Source organism: Dama dama, chromosome 20 (genome assembly GCF_033118175.1).
Source record: "Dama dama isolate Ldn47 chromosome 20, ASM3311817v1, whole genome shotgun sequence".
Classification (NCBI taxonomy): domain Eukaryota; kingdom Metazoa; phylum Chordata; class Mammalia; order Artiodactyla; family Cervidae; genus Dama; species Dama dama.
In genome coordinates this window covers 21,599,830-21,624,891 of record NC_083700.1, presented here as the reverse complement: position 1 = coordinate 21,624,891, position 25,062 = coordinate 21,599,830, and the positions used below count along the sequence as shown (strand labels likewise).

The 25,062-nt window shown below is 36.8% G+C and overlaps 1 protein-coding gene across 2 annotated transcripts in view; it reads left to right on the top strand.

The window, feature by feature from the left end:
- Positions 1 to 25,062, top strand: part of VPS45 (vacuolar protein sorting 45 homolog) — a 67,376-nt gene that overhangs the window by 22,056 nt on the left and 20,258 nt on the right. Inside the window, exons 11-14 of one of the 2 annotated variants that reach the window (XM_061120924.1) lie at positions 3,673 to 3,831; positions 4,214 to 4,321; positions 5,365 to 5,486; positions 19,151 to 19,282. In XM_061120924.1, the coding sequence (XP_060976907.1) occupies positions 3,673 to 3,831; positions 4,214 to 4,321; positions 5,365 to 5,486; positions 19,151 to 19,282 (521 nt within the window). The remainder of the gene's footprint in view (positions 1 to 3,672; positions 3,832 to 4,213; positions 4,322 to 5,364; positions 5,487 to 19,150; positions 19,283 to 25,062) is intronic. The other variant, XR_009689034.1, reaches the window with a different exon arrangement.

Below are 25,062 nucleotides of genomic sequence, written 5' to 3'. Positions count from 1 at the left end.
TGACCTGAGCCATGGGTTGGGTCCTCAGGGCTCAAGAGAAAGCAGAGTAATCTTGGACCGGATCTGGGCTATCAGATCACAAGGCCTCCCATCGAGGAAAAGCTAAGCGTCAAGCCACAGACTCTAAAAACCAGTACCACATTTCAAGGAATAGAAGTGGGAAGGATTTATTAATGGGAAACAGAGCCAGGAATCAAGATTGAAGGGAAGGTAATTAGAAAGGGAGCAAATAGGAAGGGTATAAACTAATTACTGCAAATAGTCTTTGTCACCATTCTGGTTTTTGTGGGTTTATTGTTATTTGAGTATCTCAGGTTTGCTTAGATGTACAAAGACAGGTTGGGCTTCCCTGGTGGCTCAGTGGTAAAGAATCCGCCTGCCAATTCAGGAGGCAGGGGTTCCATCCTTGGGTTGGGAAGATCCCCAGGAGAAGGAAATGGCAACCCACTCCAGTATTCTTTCCTGGGAAATCCCATGGACAGAGGAGCTTGGAGGGCTGCAGTCCATGGGGTCACAAAAGAGTTGGACATGACCTAGCAACTAAACAACAAAGACAGGTCAGTCAGAAATTGAGTAGATTTAAGGTAAAAGAGACTACAGGGGCAGAAAATGAAACATTGTGCTTATAAGAAAAGCAACAACAGAGATCTCAGATGGATGTTTTAAACTTAAGCCAAGTAACTGAGATACTTATGAAATGGTGTATTTTTACTTGATAAGGAATTTGTATCCTGAAATTTCTCCATATTATGATAGAAATTAGTGGAATGTGTGAACAGGCTATTCTAAATAGCCTGTGTTTAGTCACTGCTCTATGGAATAGTTACCACAAAAGGGAAAAGAAGTAAGGAAAGTTTTGTGATTGCAGGGTTTAAATCTGTAGAAGAGAAATTTCTTCCTTTTTGATCCTGTAAGGATGATGGTAGTGAAATGTTCACCCAGAAAAGCAACAGTAGAAATCCTACTGAGAGAACTTTCTACTAGAAAGCTACCTAGGAGGCTCTGCATTTCATCATTGTCCCTCTTTTTAGTGTGAACAGTAGAGTTCTTAGACATTAGACATGGTTGTCGTGAAGTACTAAAAAGATAATGTATTTAAAAGCATCTTGTAAGTTGCAGAGTACTATACAGATGTTAGTGGTTATGTCCTCAGAATCCAGTGCCCTCCAAAACTCTTACTAGTCTTTCAACTCATTTCTTTCTCTGATTTCCATATCCCTATTAATAGCATCTCTTTCAGTCTCTCAAACTAATTCCAAAAGCTTAGTTTTTGAGGCCTTTTGTAGAAATGAAGTCTTTTATGATTCCTCAGTAACTAGACGGACGTCTCTTTACTTTGGGTTCCCTTTCCCCCACTGCACTGATTTTCAGTTTTTGGTTTTTGCATACATATGTTTCTGTTATAATACCACATATGTGTTCCTGAAAAAACTTCACATTCTGCAAAATCATGCACTAAAAATAAACAAGGGTTATGGGAAAATAGGGTTATAAGCAGATCACTTAAAATTTATATAACTAAAAAAAGAAAGAAAGAAAAATCTACATAACTTTGTAAGCAGAGCCCTAATAAAATAATAACAATCCTAATTAAAATGCTAGCACAGTTAAATTTCCACTGGCATTTGCACCTGGAGAAGGAAATGGGAACCCACTCCAGTTTTCTTGCCTGGAGAACTCCATGGACAGAGGAGCCTGGTGGGCTACGGTCCATGGGGTCGCAAAGAGTTGGATATGACAGCGACTGACACTTGCACCTAGAAATGTACTCAGACCATCCTTTGTGGTTTTACTCTGTGGCTCATGTCTTTTTCTTCAACAGATAAGGCCTCGAAAATATCTGCTTCTCATAGAGACTTGTGTCGTCAAAATTAAAAATACAATATGAGGATATCAGTCAGTTTTGGGTGGTGGTTTTGTTTTTCTTTTTGACACAGATAAACATCTTTGCATTCTTTTCATTCACATTTTCCCTTTCCCCATGTAGCTTAACATTGTGGAAAGTGCAGCAGTTCTTAAAGCTACAAAGCCAGTTACTTCTTACAAAAAACACTTCTGTTGAATTTTCATCTTTTTCCTTAACATATTGGTGAAGCATGTTCTTTAAAGAGGAAACTTGTAAGACCCAGAGGAATCGGGTGGAGAGGGAGGTGGGAGGGGGGATCGGGATGGGGAATATGTGTAAATCTATGGCTGATTCATATCAATGTATGACAAAACCCACTGAAATGTTGTGAAGTAATTAGCCTCCAACTAATAAAAAAAAAAGAAAAAAGAAAAAAAAATAAAATAAAAACAGATTTTAGAATACTAGACTGAAATGGGCTATATGAAGCCTCTTGTCAAACAAGTATTCATTTAAAACCAAGAGTTTTACAATGATTTCCTGTAAGAAAGTTCATTAAAAATTATCTTACACATAAAAAAAAAAAAGAGGAAACTTGTCCCTGATCTTTTCTAAATATTAACTTGCTGAAAAATTACATACAAACCAATATGCCTTCTGTGTTATTCCCATGTTTACCAATCTTGTAGAGCTAAAGCACATTAAGAAATGTATTTTATAGCAGAATGAGCTATACTGTTTTATCCTCCTTTACCCCATTGTCTGTAACTCACTGAGGACAGAAAGTGTCTCTAACTCATCTCTGTATCACCTCCAGTGCCTGGCATAGTACCTTGTGCTTACAAGAGTGATTAAAAGTATTTGTTGGCTCTAATTAATTGGTTCTGCTGCATAATAAACATAAATCTTTACTGTAGGGAAGTCTCCTTATGGGAGAATTGATAAAACCTAAACATCATTTTGTCTACTTTCCTTTGCTGTCAGTACCTGCCCTCTTAAGATCATAAGTGCTCAATTTACAGATTACCTGCTGTTACATATTCATATCTCTGTGAACCATGTTGAGACATACTGTTACATATGATGCTTCTTGGAGGTTAAGCCCGTTCTATGTAAAATCCTACCAACGTGTCTTCGTTTCACTGGTCAGTGACTAACACTGAAAGAAGGCTGTAGTTTCCCGAGTCGACTGGTAAGTTCCCTTGTGTGCTGTATTGACTGAAGCAGTAGAACTAGTGGTGGGAATAATATGTATTCCTTATTTCGGCAAGGAAATTGTAATCTCTCCTACATAAGACCCTGGACTATCTTAGTCAAAGGAAAGAAAAGAGGAAATAACCATGGTTAAATTCATATTTGTCTTAAGCAGTTAAAATGAGAATTTATGTCCTTATTTAATTCTTATCTTAGGCAAAAGGCGTTTAATTTTCTGTCGCTGAAACAGTTGCTAAGCCTATGACCTGGACATTGCCTTAGTAGTGATCTTGTGTGCTCAGTCACTTCAGTTGTGTCCAACTCTTTGCGACCCTGTGGACTGTAGCCCGACAGGCTCCTCTGTCCATGTGATTCTCCAGGCAAGAATACTAGAGTGGGTTGCCCTGCCCTTCTCCAGAGGATCTTCCCAACCCAGGGATCAAACCTGCGTCTCCTGTGTCTCCTTCTTTGCAGGCAGATTCCTTACCCACTGAGCCACCTGGGAAGCCCAGTAATCTTAGTCATGCATATCTTAGTCAGATGTATCACTACCATTCAGTAATTCTTAGAACTAAGATATTATACATCACCCAAGTGAAGGGAGGATAAATATCAGTTCTCTGTTTTTTCAGAACGTAAAGAGGCTCCTGCAGAACCCCAGAGTGACAGAGTTTGATGCTGCCCGCCTGGTGATGCTTTATGCGCTACATTACGAGCGACACAGCAGCAATAGCCTACCAGGATTAATGATGGACCTTAGGAATAAAGGTGTTTCTGAGAAGTATCGAAAGGTAACCAGATTTATATATGAATCCTACCAAACAGGAACCAACTCTATTGTTACAGCCTTTTAGTTCCGACAGATGATGAGTCATACTGTCTTTATGGACTTCCCTGGTAGCTCGGTAAAGAATCCACCTGCAATGCAGGCGACCCTGGTTCAATTCCTGGGTCAGGAAGATCCACTGGAGAAGGAATAGGCTATCCACTTCAGTATTCTTGGGCTTCCCTTTTGGCTCAGCTGGTAAAGAATCCGCCTGCAATGTGGGAGACTGGGTTCGATCCTATTTCTGTCCTCTCATGTCTTCATTTCCTTAGTAAAGTTTTCTTCCTGTTCCCCAAGCAGTAAGAAGTTATTTCTCTCTCTCTTTTTTCTTTTTTTTTAAAACAAAGCTTGTGTCTGCAGTAATTGAATATGGTGGTAAACGGGTCAGAGGAAGTGACCTCTTCAGCCCCAAAGATGCTGTGGCTATTACCAAACAGTTCCTCAAAGGATTAAAGGTATATGACTATGCTTTCCTAAATGAGAAACAGTTGAAGCCCCTGACCCTGAGAGTGAATGAATGTGATCTTCCAAGTAACTTGAGGATTGCTGCTGATTTAGTACTATGTCAGTAAATGAGGGACTTCCCAGGTGGCGCTAGTGGTAAGGAACCTGCCTGCCAATGCAGGAGACACAGGAGATGGGGGTTTGATCCCTAGGTTGGGATCCTCCTGTGGAGGAGGGCATGGCAATCCACTCCAGTACTGTTGCCTGGAGAATTCCATGGAAGAGGAGCCTGGCGGGTTACAGTCTATGGGGTCTCAGAGTCGGACATGACTGAAGTGACTTAGCATGCATGCATGCAGTTAAGTGAAATTAAAGCAGATGGTCTCTTGAAAGCTTTTTCTTTACTTTTTTTTTTTTTTAATACTTTCTGTATTGGAACAGCATCAGCATTGGCCCAAATAGCTAACAAGGGGATAGTAAGATATTTCCAGAAATACCCAAGAATAAAAAGGCAGACAGTTCTGTTAGTCATAACTATTTTACTCCATTTGTTTATAATTTAAGGTTTGTCAGGTAATTTTTCTGTGACAGAAATTAAAGATGAAGCAAGCAATTATAAATCTTTTAAAACTACCTATTTTCTTAATATGGTCAAAAGTTAGTTGTAATCTGCTAGCCTTTCTCATGTTTCCTGAAAGTTTTTCATTTTCCTGAGTGTGTCTCGTCTCTTTTGCTACATAGTCCTTTTCTTTTTATTTACCTATCATATAATATTTTCTCAAAAGAATGAATCAGTGAAGAGATGATAAGGAATTTAAGCAGTTGCATTTTAAAAATTCCTTTATAATAGCTAGCCTTAAATTACAGAGTATTTTCATAAGATTGGAACATTTCTATTGATGAAAATAATTAACTAAAATTCTCCTAAAATTCCTGCTTGACTCTTATCCCATGAAAAATCTATTGCATGTCCTTTTCTGATATGAGTTATCATTAACAGTTACATTGCACGTTTCAAAAAAAATGACATAAGAACCATTTCCCCCTGTCTTAGGGAGTAGAAAATGTATATACTCAGCATCAACCTTTCTTACATGAGACCCTGGACCATCTCATCAAAGGAAAGCTTAAAGAAAACCTGTATCCTTATCTAGGCCCCAGCACACTCAGAGACAGGTAAGAGAACAAAGATATTAATAATAAAAATCAGAAACACTAAGAAAATAGGAAATTTAGGGTACTATAAGAGACTACAACTAAGATTCTATCATTCAACTCTTCCTTTCCCAGTTGTTTCAATTCTCAGATTCTTCTGGTTTTACATGTGTCAAAGTTAGGTTTAAATTCCTCTATCAAGCCTAAAGTATTATTTCTTTTGGAATACAGAAACAAATGTTTTGGAGCACTCCAAATACTTGTGTCCTGTCCTTAAGTATCAGACTAGTTCACTTACGCCATTTAAGGCTCAGTTCCATGGCATCTAGCATTTGGAGTTTCAAACATTAAAGCTGAAAATAGATTTGCTGCTCGATTGCCATCCAGAGCAGGTTGTTACTATTTTTGGCGAGGACTGGACTTTGCCAAATGTGGCCAATATACACACTGAGACCTAATTAACAAAGGCCTTTTGTCACACTGGAGGAAAGGATGGTTTTCTTTTTAGGTATTAACCGAAGGAAGCAATTTTAATCCGGTGGTTTGTTAAGTTTTAATAAAAACAAAACTTGTCCAGAATAAACTTACATAAGCCAACCTGAAATTTTAAATATACATAATTTCTACCTAGTTATAAATTCTATACAAAAAAAAGTATGTATTTTTTTTTCTACTTTAATTTTTTTTTTTAATTTATTTTTTCAGTGGGTTTTGTCATACATTGACATGAATCAGCAATAGATTTACAAGTATTCCCCATCTCGATCCCCCCTAAAAAAAAGTATGTATTTTTTATTGGGACAACATATTATAAAGGGCCTAATATATGTAGCTGAATCCTATTAGATAGATTGATTTGAGAATTGCTACCACTGGTATAATTCTTCTATTATTTCAGCTAATTGTAATCTAAGGCCTTGGAAGAATAGTGTTTTATAAATGTAATAAATTTCCAAAAGGAGAAAAATGTTTTGAGGTACATAAATTACTCTTGTATGATAAAAATATACTTTTTCACTTTTTTTCTTAAAAAAACTGTAGTCTGGTAACAGAACAGAAAAAAATTCTTTTTAAAAATCCAAGGTTGAGAAGCAGAACATCCGGGGTTAAATTCAGACAGTACACTCATTTGGCATCAAAATTTAGAAATGTCACCAAAGTGGTAAAAAGGAAAGCCAGCCCAAAGCTATTCACCTGAGAGGCTTTTTCAAAAACAGTATAACTCTATTAAATAGCCTGCTAATTAACATGATAAAAGTAAAAATATTGATTTTCTTATGAATTTCATATAAGAATTATTGAACAAGAAATTGGCTAAAGGGACATAATAGATCACCAGAAGAGTGGATGACTAGTTCATGACAGCAAACCTTTCTAATTTGGGGAGTTTGTTTCCAAATAAATTTTAAAATGATGCTCTTCCAGCAAAATGCACAATTTATCAGTTGTCAGCATTTGTTGAAGCATTTGTCACTATTACCTAAATATATATTAATAATTCAATTGCTTCATCCTTCTTTTATAACAAATATTTGAATGCTTTCTATATGTCAAGAACTGCTTAAGATGCTGGGGAAGTAGAAGACAGGAAAGGCAAAGGACCTGCCTTAACTTACATGAAGGAGACAGACAGTAAACTAGTAAACAAATAAAAAATATAATTTGAATGAGATAAGTGCTATTCAGGAAATAAATAGGATAATAAGCTACAGAGTACTTTGTCAAGGTGGGGAGGGCTACTTTAGATGGAGAGAACCTCTCTAAAGAAGTGATATTGAAGATGAGTTTTGAATTACAAGAAAAAACCAATCACATAATAATGAGAAAGAAAAGCATCATAAGCAGAGGGGACACCAGAACAAAGTCCTTGAAGAAAGAAAACTTGGCAAGTTCATGGAACAGAAAAAAGTCCAGTGCAGTTGGAGCATAAGCAAGTAAGGAGGAAATAAGTTGAGAAGATCAGTAGGGCTGGATCACATGGGGTCTTGTAGCCCCTGGTAAAGATTTTTTTTGTTTTTGGTTTTTATTTTCAGTGGCATAGAAAGCCACTAAAGAGCTTTAAACATTCAAATGACATAAACTGAATCATGTATTAAAAGATTAGCTTGTGGGGAGAATGGATTATTGACGGCAAAGTTAGAAGCAGAAAGACTACTTAGGAGGTGGCTGCAGTAGGCCAGGTAAGAAATGAAGATGCTTTGGATAAGGAGCCTGGGAGCGAAGGTAGAATCAATAGACTTAATGGGAGTAGAGTAATGGGACAAGGGTAAGAGAGAAGTCAAGAATAATTCTCAGGTTTTAGAAGGAAATCAAGAGTTTTATTGTTAAAGTGCAGATGTCTCTTAGATAATTGGAAATGTTCAATACTAAATTGGAAGTCAACAAGATTTTGGTGACTTAAAGCTATGGGATTAGACTAGATCACTCAGGGAGAGAGCACAGAAGGGGAAAAGAAAGAGTCCAGGACTAAGCACTGAATAGAGGATATGCAGTCAGCAGTGGAGACTGAAGAAGAAACAGACAGGAGGAAAACCAGAAAAGCTTGATGTCATAAAGATCAAGGAGTGAGTGGTTACCTAAAGACTAGTCTTCTCAGACATAAAAAGTTGAGGACAGTGAAGAATCCATCAGATTTGGCAATATGAAGGTCTTTGATGACTTTATTCCCCAGTTTTAGTGAGTTTGGAAGCCAAATTAGGGTTACAAGAAATAAGATGGAGATAACAGATACATGTATGTAACACTTTTTAAGAAGTTTTACATGAAGGGGGTCAGAAAATGGGATCGTAGTTAGAAGAGACTGTGGGCTTGGGGGGAAGAGAAATTCTAGAGCATACTTATAATCTGATGAGAATTATCCTAAAGAAAGAGAAATAGGTAATGCAGAAGAGAAAGGGGAAGAGTTGCAGAAGTGAAGTCTGAGGGAGCTAGAACACCAGCGGAGGAGATTTTGATAGGAGCAGAGGTACTTTTTTCACTGTAATAGCTTTGATGGTGAGAACATGGAAACCATCTTGTCTGATTACTTCTATTTTTTCAGTAAAATATGACATCAAGCCATTAAGTGAGGTACAGGATAAAAAGAAAAAACATTGTGAAATTGTTATTTTTAGGCTTGGAATCAAATTTATTAGGGAAATGTAAGTAAAACTTCTAAGCAGGGTTGAGCGCCCATTGGAGTTTTGTGGTGTTGGTTTAAAATACAGCCCGTGCGCCTAGTTGTGTGGTTTTTCTCTAGCAGCTTTTAGCTGCACTAGAGTAAAGGAAGAGGAGGCTGATAGCTAGGTTCAACCAGGATTTAGGGAAATGAAAAAAAGGAAGGTATTGGATAGTGAAAAAAGTATTGTTGAATGAATTGGAGGTATTGATGAGGTTAAGGAATTATTTCTTAGTAGAGATATTGGCATAAGTGAGTTGAAAGTTGAGAGACTGGTTATTAGAGAAAGAAGCTTTGAATTCAAGATGGAGTGGGTAGCCGTTCCCTTCTCGAGGGGATCTTCGCAACCCAGGGATCAAACCCAGATCTCCCACATTGCAGGCTGATTCTTTACCAGCTGAGCTACCAGGGAAGCCCTTTTGTATTGCAGATACTTGTAATGAAAAAGTTTATGTTATAATCATGGGTGTTGGTGGCTGTGAGGGATGGAAGAACAAATCAGTATGGGTGAGGAGACTGGGATGTGAGATGGTGTTAAAGTCACTGAAAATCTTGAAAGGAGCAAGAATGAAAAGGAGGACAGTAAACCAGAGTTAAAGTCTTCAGGGAATAAGAGAGTGACCAGGAAAGGAGGTCAGGAGAAAACAGTGCAACTATGTCCTGAGCTTCTGAGACAATGAAAATTGTGAAGAAGGCAGAAAATTGGTTATGAAGCTGTGGTAGGAGGCACAGAAGATACCTCTACCACCTCCTGGCCCTGTTCTTAACAGAAGGAAGACCGCAGAGGACTTGAAAAGACCTACTAAACAATATACTTTTTAAAATTTGCCATATAGATATACTCACACAAGTACACAAAGACATGTACACAAGGATATTTACCAAAACATCATTTGTAGTGGTGAAAAAAAAAAGAAAACATCCAGAAACAAGGTAAATATTTTTCAATGGAGAACTAGCTACCTAGATTATAGTACATTACTATGCATTCTTCTTAAGAAATGGCATAACTCTTCATGGCGTGATACCAAAAACTTTCTAAGATATATTAGATAGAAAATCAAGATGCTATAATACCCCTTTTGTGTAAAACTGTATATTAGCATAAATGTGATTGTGTACATAGGTGTATATAAGTAAGTCTGAGCTTGACTATACATATATATCTGTGCGGGCTTCTCTTGTGGCTCAGCTGGTAAAGAATCTGCCTGCAATACGGGAGACCTGGGTTCGATCCCTGGGTTGGGAAGATCCCCTGGAGAAAGGAAAGGCTACCCACTCCAGTATTCTGGCCTGGAGAATTCCATGGACTGCACAGTCCATGGAGTCACAAAGAGTTGGACACGACTGAGTGACTTTCACTCACTCACATATATATATATTCAAGCACATGTATGGTTATATATACAGTAAATATATCTGAGAGAATAAATAAGAAATTTTTAATAATGGTTACCTCTGGATATTGACAGTAGTTGTAAAAAAAAAAAAAAGACAGTAGTTATATACACATCTATCTTTCCCACTAGGTATGAAGTACTTAATCTTGAAGTAAGAACTATGTGTTATTAATATTTGGGTTCTTCACAATGTTTAACACAGTGCTTTACATATAGATGTTCAGTAGATTTGTCAGATTTCTTATGTAGCCTTCTGTAGTGGTTGACATGACAAGACTTATAGTTGGGAAATTTAAACTAAAGAATAAATTTGATTGATATTACCAGAAAATTCCAATGTTTGCAGTTTGCCTGTACAGTCTTTTGACTCTGTATTCACTTAGCCCCACCCTAAGCTCTAGTCACTGTCTTCACCCTAGATCATCACATTTAAAACAGTCATTGATTATAGTCATCTTTATGGTTAACTTAAGTCTCATCATCATAGAACTTCTGGGTTTTGTTGTTACTGTAATGATAGAAGATATCAAAGGAGATCTGGCAAGAACACAACTTTGCAAAACCAGGAACAATTGTAGAAATGTTTTAGCCCTTAGCTAAGTTAGTGGTTCACCTGTTTGGCAGTGTAGCTATAGCCACAAGTTAGGTTTGATCTTTCTCCGCAGATGGTACTTTCACATATCTTATTGCGGTTAAATTTTTTTTTCTTGCTCCAGAATTGCTTTTTATCCCTAATAAAAACAAGCAGCTTAAACATATGATGAGAAAATGAAGCTATCTGGTCATGCATTCCAAATTTAGTAGAATTCAAAAAGGAATTACTTGTTCACATTTATACCAACTGAGTAGAATCTTGCTTTTGTTTCTATGGAAGCAGCAGTCCTTTCTCATTGGCCTTTTCTCCTACAATCAATGCTCATATGATCTTTAACCATCTGTAAGTACTAATTCAAAAATTTGAATTTTAGCCATAACAGCCCACAAAATAGGTAAAATATTGCCTCTTAAAAGTTTTAAGTTTTTCTGCTTAACTTAATAATTGATGATTTCCAGAAATACTGTATGTGAAAATGTTTTTGTTTATCTTCTAATAAAATTTGTTGTCGTTTAGTCCAACTCTTTTGCATCCCTGTCGACTGTAGCCTGCCAGGCTACTCTGTCCTGGGATTCCCCAGGCAGGAATACTGGAGTGGGTTGCTTCTCCAGGGGAACTTCCCAACGCAGGGATCAAACCCACATCTCCTGCTTGGGAGGCAGATTCTTTACCACTGAACCACCTGGGAATAGGATGTAAATTGGTTGGGTTCTCAGGGTGTCCCTGTATATCTAGATGCGGCATGAACAGACCAATGTTTTCTAATGTTTGCTATCTGCATTAATTAATGCTTTCGGTTGCTATGGTGAATTACAGAGCACAGGAAGATGTGTACAAAGAATTGAACCTGTGTATTCCATTTACCTTTAACCATTATATAAAAATGTTTTACTGTGGGCCTCATCAGAACATCTACTTTTAAAATTCACCAGAGAAAGGAATTAAATGGAAAAGTGTCAGAGATTTTTATTTTTTTCCACCGATGTTCCTCCTTAAGCTAGCCTAAGTAGTAGGAAGCACAGGAAAACATTTATTAATGTTTTCATAACCAAATGTGACATAATCATCTTTGTTAGATACACAACTGAGACAAGTTCTATGAGCCTATCCCTGTATATAAGTCTGTCCTTACATTGATACAACCTAAACTCACAGTTAACCACCCATGACATTTTCTTCCCTCTCCAGCAATACAAAAATACTCTGGCACCCTGAAATTATCAGACTAAAAGATAGTATTCTCTGGCTGTGTTAGAAACGCACTTGAATTTATTCCTTCCCAGTTCTTGCCTTTCTTTTCCATAAGAAAGAGATGTACTCTTAAAAAAAAAAAAAGAGAGAGATGTACTCTAGAAGCAGGTGATCAGCAGAGGGCAGCTATGGAAAAGCAACATCATGTCCCAGGATGAGCCTTGTTATTCTGCTCAGCTGCTTTTTAAATTGACTTATCAGACCAGGGGACTTTCCAGGTGGCTCATACGGTAAAGAATCTGTCTGCCAGTGCAGGTGACACAGGGGACTCAGGTTCGATCCCTGGGGCGAGAAGATCCCCTGGAGGAGGAAATAGAACCCACTCCAGTATTCTTGCCTGGAAAATCCCATGAACAGAGGAGCCTGGTGGGTTACAGTCCACGGTGTCACAAAGAGTTGGACATGACTAAGCATGCACACGTACATATCAGACCAGGAGCTCAAAACAAAAGTGTTACTGTCTAGTTCCTCTCATCAGTCGTGTGTACCCCTGTAAGAGAGAAACCTACTTCCCTTATTCTGAATGAAGTAATCTGTGTAATTCATGAGTATTTATTGAAAATAAGCTGCAAGATGGGTCTCAGGCTGGATTCATCCCTTAATGTAAAGAGCACTGATTATGGAATGTTACTGTAAAAAATACTCATTTTCTGGCAAAAAAATCATTTCAGTTTTGAGGATTTTATTATTTCTGAATACTGTAAGTGCCTATATTTTTTTCTCCTTTTATTTTCTAAATACGTAGGCTAGTCCTAGATAGACCTATTGGTAGACCTCCATAGACCAAACTATTGGTAGAGTGTCTTCTTCTCTTCTTGATGGCACATTCTTACAACATTCGATTTTTTTCCCACAGAACTCATCTTTTTTTTTCCCCCCCATTTATTTTTATTAGTTGGAGGCTAATTACTTTACAATATTGTAGTGGTTTTTGACATACATTGACATGAATCAGCCATGGATTTATACGTATTCCCCATCCCGATCCCCCCTCCCACCTCCCTCCCCATCCCATCCCTCTGGGTCTTCCCAGTGCACCAGCCCCAAGCACTTGTCTCATGCATCCAACCTGGGCTGGTGATCTGTTTCACCCTTGATAATATACATGTTTCAATGCTGTTCTCTCAAAACATCCCACCCTCGCCTTCTCCCACACAGAACTCATCTTTTAATGAATATTAAACCAGTTGAGACTGCACTTGAGACAAAGCCATTATTATCTCAGAATCAACTGGTACCTCTAGAACCAATATATTGGGAAGAATTAAAAACGTATATCCTTAGAAATTTAGTGATTATTCATGAGGGTAATACTGTGGTAAAAGTTGCAGGGACTCATATCAGTTTTTAAAGTTACAACCAATTGTAGTTTATTGGATCCCTTTCTCATGAAATAAACCCCTAAAGATCCTGACAAGAGCAGAACTTGAGTTTTAGGTGTCTGTAGAAATCTTGGAGATATTAGTATTTCTAAGAGAAATACTTCTGTAGAAATATTAGTAAGAGTTGAAACAACACATATCAGATGTAATAAAAGACAAAGAACCTGTATTTTGCCTGAATATTCAGTCCCCAAATAATTGAGAGATCATCATACTTTGCAGAAAAATATTACTATCACCGTTATATAACTCTTCTTAAGCAAATGACCTTTTCCACAAGAAATAGCTGGCCAGTAACTGGAAGCAAAGACATGAAGGAAAAAACCTTTATAATGCAGAAAATTTTAGTCATTCGTAGACAGTGATGATGCTTTCCTATAAGTTTATAAAGGATTTTATAAATTTATAGGAAGTGTATAAAATAATCTGGTGTGGAGCCTAAAGCACCAGATTCCTATTGGATTAGGAACAACCTTAAGGCTCACATCTACTTCTCTGTACTACTAGAGGAGATCATACAAATTATATATTAGGGCCACTACAAATTCATTGTTTCTCACCTCACTTGGGCCTTCAGGGGTGCTCAATCAGACTTATGTATCCTTAGATACATAGAGAGAGAGGAGAACCCTCTCTGTCTTATTCACCACATCAGTTTAGATGTTTGCCATCATCTCCAAGTCGCCTAACCCACACTAGTGTTTCTGCTTCACAGTGAAAAAAATTGCATGTGTCAGACATTAGCTCCCTCATGTTTATAGCCCCATGTCTAGCCCCATGTTTATAGGATTAGTTAGATGTATCGACCTTTATCATCTTCCTTCATTCTAAAGGAAATACATCCTCTTTTCCTTATTTAGAACTAACCTCTTTGCTATCACTAGTTTTAGACTCCTACTATCACTTCTGAAGCCTTTCTCTGTAATTATTTGCACTGTCTCTCCTTGCTCTTTCTCTCCCTCTCCCTCCTTCCTCTGTATTTTCAGCTTGTCTTCCTCTGATTACTTTCCTGCAGGCTCCACACTTACTCAGGTTTCTTCTGTTAAGTAATAAGTTTAAAGCCCTTGAGTCAGGGTTCTCTTCTAACCTATCTTCCCTTCACAGTCAAGCTTCTTGGATAAAGTTACTGCCTTCACTCCTCACTTCTTCAATCCATATACCCTGGCTTCTTGCTTCACTCTAATACACTGAAACATTTCTTGAAAAGTCGCATTGCAAGAATATACACCGTGGTCTCTTTCAATCCTCACTTAACCATTCTGTGCTTCTTGAAACTCATCTCTTGGCCTCTCCCTTCTGCTTCTCCTACCTTTCTGACAGTCTCCTTCTCAGCTGCCTTTGCTAGCTACTCTTCTTGCTTTTCCTGTAAATCTTAAAGAATCCACTCCCAACTCTGTCTTTTGGTTCTCTTCTCATTCTTCTTGATCTCCCTAGGTAGAATTCATCTATCCCCATGGCTTCACTCGCCACTTATATTCATGGAAATCACCAGGTCTCAATGTCCAGATGTCTGGTGAACAACTCCACTAGGATGATCCACAGGTATCTAAAAGACAGCATCTTTTTGTCTTCCTTTAAGTCAGTCAGTCTTGCTTTCTTTGTTCTCACACTTAAACTACTATAGCTAATCACCAACGCCAGAATTCTTAAAGTTATCATGGATTCTTCTTTTATCCTCATCTTTCACGTTTAATCATTGACCAAATACTGAAGAGTCTACATTTTTTTTTTTTTTAGAGTCTACATTTTTTGTATCTTCTATATCCAGTCCTTCCCCTCCACTTCTGGTATTTATTTCCAATTTTTATCACATCTTCCCACAAGTCTTAAAGAGTAGCCTTTTGTTCCCCAAATTTTCCCACCAGCAGCCACCAATTCATTCTCACATAGCTGCCAAAATTGTCATCCAAAAAGGCAAATCTGACCATGGTAGCCTGTTACAGCCCTTCGGTGATCCCCCCACGACCTGTGAGATTCAAGGCTCTCCCTCTTCCGCTCACTACGTTGTTGTTGAGTGCCTAAGTCATGTCTGACTCTCTGCGACCCCATGGACTGCAGCAAGCCAGGCTCCAGTGACTCTCCAGGCTCCTCTCATTATATCTCTAACTTACATGCTTCACACCAACCATAGAGGAGAAACTAGGATGACTCTAAAGTTTTTCTCCTAAGCAAGTGAAAAGATAGATTGGCCATCAGCTAAGATGGGGAGAGCTATATGTGGAACAAGCTTGGAGGAGACAATTAGGAATTTGAACTTGCTGAGTTCAGATATAAACTAAACAGCCAAGTAGAAATGTCAAATAGATACTTACGTCTAGCGTTTTGGAGAGACGTCTGGGTTAGAGATAGAGATTTGGGAGTCATCAGCAGATAAATGTATTCTAAACCACAAAACTGAGTGCAGTCACCCAGGGAAGTGCAGTTCAATAGAACTTTCTACGATGATGGAAATGTACTGTATACCCATGCTGTCTAATAAGATAGGCTACTAGCTACATATGACTGTTGGGCACTAAAGTAAGGCTAGCTACACTGAAGAACTGCATTTTTAATTTTATTTTAATTCATTTAAATTTAAATAGCCATATGTGGCTAGTGGCTACTACATTAGACAGATCCAGGGAGTAAGTGTAGATCAAGAAGAAAGGAGGCCCAGTGACTGGGTTCTGGACATTCCACCATTAAGAGGTCAAGGAGATGAGATGAGACCATCATGAGACACTGAAAAATGTAAACCAACAAAGCAGGAAGAAAACAACAATACGATGTCCTGGAAACCAAGTAAAGAAAGTATTTTGAGGAAGACCAAGTGATCACCTTAATTTAAAAGGACCAGAAGCCTCAGTAACACACAGTACTCACAGGATATGGCAAGTAGGCACTTTCCTGAATTGCTGGTAGAATGACATCAGTGGAGCACCTTGGAGATAACTCCTAAAATGTAAAATGCACAATATGTCCACACAGCTATATATAAAAGGCAGTTTATAAACTGTGTATAAAATACATATTAAATATATACATATATACACATGTATCTTATAATAAAAATATGTAAATTTGTGAATACATGTATATACACAAATTTATACACATAGTATCTCTGAAAGGATATACATAAGAAATGAGTAAGTGTTTGCCTCTAGGAAGAAACTGGGGTGCAAGAGGACTGAGGCGAGAAGAAAGCTTTTTTTTTGCCTTTTTTTGCTTTTTTTTTTTTTATAATATACCCTTTTTTGTGTTATACCATATGCAAACATTTATCTAGTCAAAGCCAGATATTTTATTTTATTTTATTTTATTTTGGCCATGCCACACAGCTTGTGGGGTCTTAGTTCCCCTACCCAAAATAAATCAGGGCCATCTGCAGTAGAAGCAGAAGAGTCCTAGCCGCCAGACCACCAGGGAATTCACCAAAACAGTGTATTTTAAAATTTAAAAAATGATTGTAGAATATATAGCACTATGTAACACTTAAAGCATTGTGGTGCTAAGTACATTTTTTCCAGTGGGTAGATTTGAACTAAGCTTATTTTGGCTTAAAAAGTAACATTTCAAAGGCATAGTTTTAAGTCCCAAGTTCACATAGAAATATCATAATTGACTCTGCTGAATCAATTGCAGAATAACTATCCCTTTATCATTGGGAGTCTTCATTGGTTATCTCTGAAGCTCAGAGATTATCTGAATATATTTTTAATTTTTTTTCTTTATTTTACTTTTGGCTGTTCTGAGTCTTCCTTGCTGCCTAGGCTCTTTCTCTACTTGCAGTGAGCAGCAGCTATTCTCTAGTTGCAATGCTTAGGCTTCTCATTGAGGTGGCTGCTCTTATTTCAGAGCACAGGCTCTAGGTGCGCGGGCGTCAGTAATTGCAGCATGTGGGCTCACTAGTTGTGGCTTCTGGGCTCTAGAGCACAAGCTCAGTAGTTGTGGTGCACAGACTTAGTTGCTCCGCGGCATGTGGGATCTCCCTGAACCAGGGATCGAACCTGTGTCCACTGCATTGGCAGGCAGATTCCTACCCACTGCACCACTAGGGAAGTCTCCGGATATTTTTTTGGTTTGCTTTGTTTTTTAATTGAAGTATAGTTGATTTACCATGTTGTGTTAATTACTGCTATGCAGCAAGTGATTCAGTTATACACATATATACTTTCCTTTTTATATTCTTTTTCACTATGGTTTATCGCAGGATACCGAATGTATTTCCTTGTGTTATCCAGTAGGACTTTGTTTATCCATTCTATATGTAATACATCTACTAACCCCAAACTCCCAGTCCATCCCTCTTGCATTTTCCCTTCCCCTTGGAAACCACAAGTCTGTTCTCTATTACAGTGAGTCTGGTTCTATTTCATAAATAAGTTCATTTGTGTCATATTTTCTAACTTACTTCACTTAGAATGATAATCTCTAGGTCCATCCATGTTGCTGCAAATGGCTTTATTTCATTCATTTTTATGGTTGAATAGTATTCCATTGTATTTATGTATCACATCTTCTTTATCCATTCATCTGTCAGTGAACATTTAGATTGTTCCCATCTTTTGGCTATTGTGAATAGTGCTGCTATGAACATAGGGGTGCATGAATATTTTTGAGTTATAGTTTTGTCTGGATATATGCCCAGGAGTGGGGTTGCTGTATCATATGGCAACACTATTTTTAGTTTTTCGAGGAACCTCCCTACTGTTTTCCATGGTGGCTGCACCCGAACGTTTTTAAATAGCCACAATTTCTGATTCTGTTTTCATGAAGTCCCACAAGAACAAATACTCTCTTGGTTAGTGATTCCTTCAAGATGTTTTAGAATAAGACAGAGAAACAAACAGAGAGGCAAATGTAGGGTTGTTGGGGCTTTGGGGAGCTTTTTTTCATGATTTATACATAAGCATGCACATCCTTTGACTAAAGCTGTTTCTATTTAATTTTGTGCTGTAACCTCCAAAATGGATGCTTCTACTTGATGTAATTTTAAGTAATGTCCAATAAGTGATTTAACAAAGTTACTTGCCTACTAAGATTGAGTAATTTTATCTTCTCCTGATGGCATGAGAAAAGAGCAGACTTTGTCAATTTTGAAAATAATGTGATCTTCTTGTTAATATCTGCAGAAGGACCTAATAGGAGGACTACTCACTTTTGTTATGAAGCCATTTTGATAACGATTGAAACAGTGAAACAACACAGTATGCCCTAAACGAGGCTGGTGACTGAGATGATGTGTCAGAATGTCCAATATCAAAACTATATGCACGAGTTCTTTGTTTGTTTCCATGGTTTCTTTTTCTTGGTTTGTCAAAGGATTGAGGAACAAAAATTTTAAGAAGAGGTGGGATTCTAGATTTAATTTATGTGTCCCATTCTTTTTTTGCACTCAAAGTACTAAATGTTGCTAGTTCCCATGTTATGGGGACATCCAAATATACCAGTACTTTCCAAAATACTTTGAGGTCCTTGGACAGAAGCCATTGTAATGACACTGTACTAAGTATTTGACAAAGGGCTTATATATGAAAGGAGATGTGTAAGCATAAATTACTGTTATATTGATATCATATCACAGTGAAGTACTCTTCAGCCTCTTGAATATAAAAGAATATTTCTACATTTGGTTCTAGCAAACACTATTGTGCTATTCTGAAATCCACAGCACAGAAATTATAAGACATCCGCTCATAAACAGAAAGCAAATCACTATTCAGCATTTCCTGCTCTGTTTCCTGCCAATTTGAGATAATTAAAACTTTTTTTAAACCTTTTATTCTATTCTGCTTTAATTCTGCTTCCTTTACCAAAAAAGAAAGATTCAGAAATTAAAACTGTGTATGTAAGAGTATAGCAAATCTTTGCCTTCCCCCCCCTCCATGCTATAAACCTAACTTTCTTCATTATTGCAGACCTCAGGATATCATTGTGTTTATCATTGGAGGAGCCACCTATGAAGAGGCTCTGACAGTTTATAACCTGAACCGTACCACTCCTGGAGTGAGGATTGTCCTGGGAGGAACCACTGTGCACAACACAAGAAGGTGAGGGAGAACATTCAGTCCTGGAATTCTTCCCCTTTCCCGGAGAGGAAGACTTAAATTCCCTTTATGTAGGAGAAGTAAGGTCAGTGCTGACCAAACTGAATACGAAAATGAGTAAGATAAAGATAGAACATAAAAAATAAGAAAATAAGTGCCTGGAGAGAGAGGTAAAAGAGCCGTGGATTCTGAGTGGCTAAGAGAAACTAGTTTCATGGAGACGATAGTGTGTAAACTGAGCCTTGGATAAAAAAATGGAAATAAGGCGGGAGAGCACATTCTAAGCAGATTTAACCACATGAACAAGTAACAGAAAGCTATAGACAACATACATAGAAAAAGAACAGCAAGTAGTCAACTAGCTGGAATGTATGTAGTAAGTGAAAAGGTTAACTGAATGCCATAATTGTGGAAGGCCTTGAATTCCATGCTGAAGAAGTTTTTTCTGCTTTCTTATGTAGAAAATGAGGAATCATTGAAAGTTTTCAAGCAGGACAGTTACAAGAAGGTCACAGTATTTTAGGAAGATTAATTTGGAAGCTAAAGGTAGGAAGGACAGAGGATGAGGAGGAAACTAGAGACCCATGGCATGATAGTTAAATTGAATGATTGGGATCCCTGAGAGATCCATGCTTAGCTATGTATACATAGATACACAGGAAGGCGTTAGTGGTGTTTTTGTACGTTTTCACTTTGTGTTATTTGCCTCATTGCACTTTCTGTTTTACAACCTGCATTTTGTAGTCTATGGTAAAGACTTCTTATGGTTCTAAATATATAATCATTCATAAACAAATATTAATTGAAAGATAAGATAGACTGAATTCGAATCATTCCCTTTTACCATATTTGTGCATTTATGCAAATTAGTTAACCTCTTTGTTTATTTCCAGAGCTCACTTGTCATTTATGTATTTCTTCTCGTGAATTTCTAATTCATGTTCTTTGTCCCTTATATAAAGGATAGTGATCATTTTTCTGTTATATATTTTGCAAAACATAGTTTCCTCTATTTGGTATTTTTGTTTTGTTTTATAAAACTTTTCTTTTTTTAACTTTTATTTAGTCAGAGTTACCAATGATTTTTGCCTTTGATGTCATGCTTAGAAAGTTCTTTCCCAATCAACATTCTATAAATACTAACCTCTATTTTTTCCCATGACTTTTAGGTCTTGTATTTAAAGTTATATATTTATAATCTATCAAAGTTTTATTTTGGTGTAAACTGTGCAGTAGAGCTCATTTTTATAAAATTTGCAGAAATATTACATGTGCATACATAGGTAATTACATACAGAAAAGTATACAAATGATAAGCAGACAATTCAATGAAATAACACAAAGTGAGTACATCCATGTAACCACCACATAGATCAAATAATAGAATGTTTTCAGCACCTCTGAAACGCTTCCTTATGCCTCACGTCCCCTTCTTTGCACAACTCCATGTAAAATAATAGCTCTTATGACTTCTGTTATTATTATAGTTTTACCTGTCTATAAAAGATACTTGTTGAATGAATAAAGAATGGTTAAAATTAATCAGTTCTACTTTTCTCACAGATCCTTAGGCAAATCTCTAATCCCCTTCAACTTATAAACTACATTTTGTCCAGCATTTTTGTTCCACTTTTTTTATAATCCCCAAATGAATCATTATTTTCAGTATTTATTTTCAGTATTTTTTCCACATATTTACCTCTCCTCGCTCTTCATCCTGGTCCTTCTTTCCAATTCAATTTTCTTCTTACTAAAAACATCTTATAGTAGTTCTTTCAGGTCATGGTCAACTTGATGTTTTTGTCTAAAAATATCTTAGCTTAGCCAAGTTTAGAATTTCAGGTTAATAGTTAGTTTTTTTTTTCCAGCACTTAGAAATCAAAAGACAGTCCCAGAATACTGGGACTTCCCTGATGGTCCAGTGGTTAAGACTCTGCATTTCCACTGCAGGGGGGTATGGGTCCCATCTCTGGGAAACTAAGATCCCACATGCTGTGTGGTGTGGCCAAAATGAAAAAATTTTAAAAAGAAGATGACCATGAAATACTGTTTTCAGTTGTTGCTGTTAGGAAGTCTACTCTCAACATCTATAATTGTGTCTCATCTGGAGACATCTTCTCTGGCTCTTTTTAAAATTATCTTTTTGTCTTTGGTGTTCTTGTTTCAGTATTATATATCTAAATGTGAATTTATTTTTATTTATTTTAGTTGGTATGAAAATATATGTTTGGCATTTCATAATTTCTGGAAAATTTCCAGTCATTATTTCTTTAAATAGTGCATTTTTTCTACTTCCTCTATTCCCTCCTTCTGGAATTCCTGTTCACTATATGTTAGGCATTTATCTATTTTTTCATGTCTCTTAACCTCTTATTTGTATTATCTACTTGTTATCTCTCTGTGCTGTCTTCTGTGTAATTTTTTTCATATTAGTACTTCAATTTGGTAATTCTCTCTTCAGCCATGCCTAATCTGTGTTTAAGTCTGTAAGTTCTATTTGCTTCCTTTACCAATTTGTCTGATTTTTTGTTAATTTCTTCTTTTCTCATATTTTCAAATCCTTTTCAAATTTTTCTTTAACCACATTAATTCTATTATCTGAAGTCCTTGGAGATCTAATTCTGCTATTGTGTCTGCTGACATTAACTCATGATGACTCGCATCTGCATGTGTTTTGTAATTTTGGATTATGGGTTATCTTAAAGAAGACTCACAGGACTCATGAGGGGCCTAAGTTGAAGATATATCTCTTCTGCATAGTTTTTCTTTCATTTAGGCCAGGTACCCAAAGAGTATTATCAGTTCAGAACTTTTTTAAAGTTAACTTCTGTCCTGAAGAGTTCCTGAACTATGCAGAACCTATACCTGTTTGTTTTAGGTTTCCTTGTGATCTCCCTGTGTGGATTTTTGTTTTTCTACTCCTTTTCATTGAGGGCCTCTCAATTACTCAAGAGTCTTAATTCTAATTCCCTTTTTTACTGAGTCCTAAACCCTGGATCCTGATCCTTTGTGGCTGTTAAAATACAGTTCCTTTGTTTATAAACATTGCCATATACTTATCGGGTAGTCATAAGCATTGGTTTATACTTGCCAACCTAAGTTTAGGTTCCGTTTTTTGACTTAGAGTTTCCCTTAATTTCTTAAGAGGTTTAGCTATTTATTTAAAAGTATGTTTGTCATTTTTTTATCCAGCATTTCTATATGCTTTATTTAATTTCACCTTATCTAGTTGGCCTTCATTTCAGAAATGGAAGTATAAGTGCGCTTGTGATCTTGGAAAAGTTTAAATTGGTAGTAACATTACATGAAGTTTACTCTAATTTGAAAATATTAGGTGATATTTGGAAGCTTAGCTGTGCATTCTAAAATGTCAAACTGAGTATTTTGTGCCTAATTCAGGAGTCTGTGGGGTACCATTGAATATTTTTGAGCACTGAGTGACACAAAGTATCACAACTCTTTTATTCAGTTTTCTCCCATTGTTCCTACTGGTGGTGGTGACCCCATGGACTGTAGCCCACCAGGATTCTTTATCCATAGAATTTCCCAGACAAGAATATTGGAGCGGGTTGCCATTTCCTCCTCCAGGGGATCTTCCTGACTCAGGGATCAAACCTTGATCTCCTGCTTGGCAGGCGAATTCTATACCACTGAACCACCTGGGAAGCCTGTTGTTCCTGCTACTGCTAATAAAAATAATAATCGTAGTAAATATTTATTGAACATCTACTATGTGTTAGGCAGTTTACTAAGTACTTTACGTATATTAAGTCATTTAATCCTCAGTAAAGGTTCATATTATTTTCAGCACTCTGCATGTGGAAACTGAGGCAGAAAGATTAAATAACTTGCCCAAGTAAACATGGTTACAAAGAGAGCCAGTTCTCAGAGCCAGAGTCCATGCTTTTGATCACTCTTCATTTCCTTCATAAATATTACTTGAAAGCCTGACAATTATTTTCTAAATAATATTTAATAATGTAGGGTTTAAAATGTTTTATTACTAGATAGACTTATAGGATTTTATTTTCTTAATCTAAATGAGTTCTCTCATGTTTGTATATATAATTATCTGCTTTAAAGTAGGCTTTACTATCCGAATCTAAAAAGGGCTAATTGACTCTTAAGTGATCTTTCTGAGAGTTAATATTTCCCATTGAGTGTCTGTAGCCTCATGACCTATACCTAAGAACTATAGCATCTTCTCTTTAACTTGAAATATTAGACCTTTAAAACTAAATACCTGTATCTCAATTTAAAAAGGGGGCTTCCTGATAGCTCAGTTGGTAGAGAATCTGCCTGCAGTGTGGGAGACCTGGGTTCAATCCCTGGGTTGGGAAGATACCCTGGAGAAGGAAAAGGCTACCCACTCCAGTATTCTGGCCTGGAGAATTCCATGGAGAGTCCATGTGGTCGCAAAGACTCAGACATGACTGAGCGACTTTCACTTTCACTTTCAATTTTAAAAATACTTTGGATTTAGAGGGAAAGATAGATTAGCAAAGATTTTTACACATTTCTTTGTAATTAAGTCATATTACATATAAACAAAAATGCATATATTTTCAGGTATGTTTGGCTAATTAATTGTACTGTGAATAAAACTTTATTTTATTAAAAATGAGAGGGAGACCCTAAATATCTAGATTTTTCCTTAAATTAGTGTCCCAGGTCCTGAGAAAATAATGTTTAATGTCAAAGTAAGAAAGTAAGGCAGAAAAATAAAAGAAAGTAAAGCAACTTTGTGAAAGCTATAGACTAGATTCTTCCAACTAGCCAGCTCAATATTTCTTTGTCTGACCTAATAATATGTTAAGCAGTATACCAAATTACATTTGAGCAGATATCCTTAGCAGTAGAAGGTTCAAGAAAATCTTGGACAGGATTGTTCACTGGCCCCTGATCAATGAAACTTTTAGAAAGAGGGAGTTGCTAATTACCAACCTGGAAAAAAATTAATATTTGCAATACATAAATGTTCCAAAAACTGGTTTTTATAATTTACTTTCATAAATATGTAGCCTCTAGCAATAAGTAGCTAGTGAAATTTTTCACTATCAGTAAGAAGGTAGTAAAATTTGTATTTCAGAAACCAGTTATTGTAAAGGCTTAAGCAATTGAAAGCAACAGTTTCAGCTTTTAGAGGAAAGGCTCATTTTTCATGATGATTGTGGACTACCTTGGGTATTACTAGACTATTAAGTAATTAAGAGTTCACAACTCTTAATACATATTGAAATCCCAGACTCTCAGTAAATGGAAAGGTTAATATTTTTAAAAAATCAGCTTTATACCTCAATACAGTAGGGCTATGAGCAGCAATAATATATGGTGGGAGAAGTTGAATGATTTGTTTCTGAGAATTGTTGGGGTTTAATTTTTGTGAGCGTCTATATAGTTTCCTATGTAATGAATGGATTATTTCTTAAGAAAAAGTCCAAATGAATAACTGATAAAGACACAGCTCTCCCTCACAAAAGTATTATTTTGAGAGATTATGGCGACCAGGAAACACTATACTTTTAACTGTGTCATGATGAGTGCCCTCGTTTTATACTTAGAATTATGTAAAATATGGTATGCCCCACGAAGATCTGGATTGGTAAGCATTGCAGTAAACAGAAATCATACCTTGAGAATTCCCTGGCAGTGCAATGGTTAGGACTTACTGCTTTCACTGCCATGGCCCAGGTTCAAGCCTTGGTTGGGGAACTTAAGATCCTGCAAGCCGCGAGAGGTGTGGCTGGAAAAAAAAGAAAAATCATATCTTGTAGCTCGGAGTG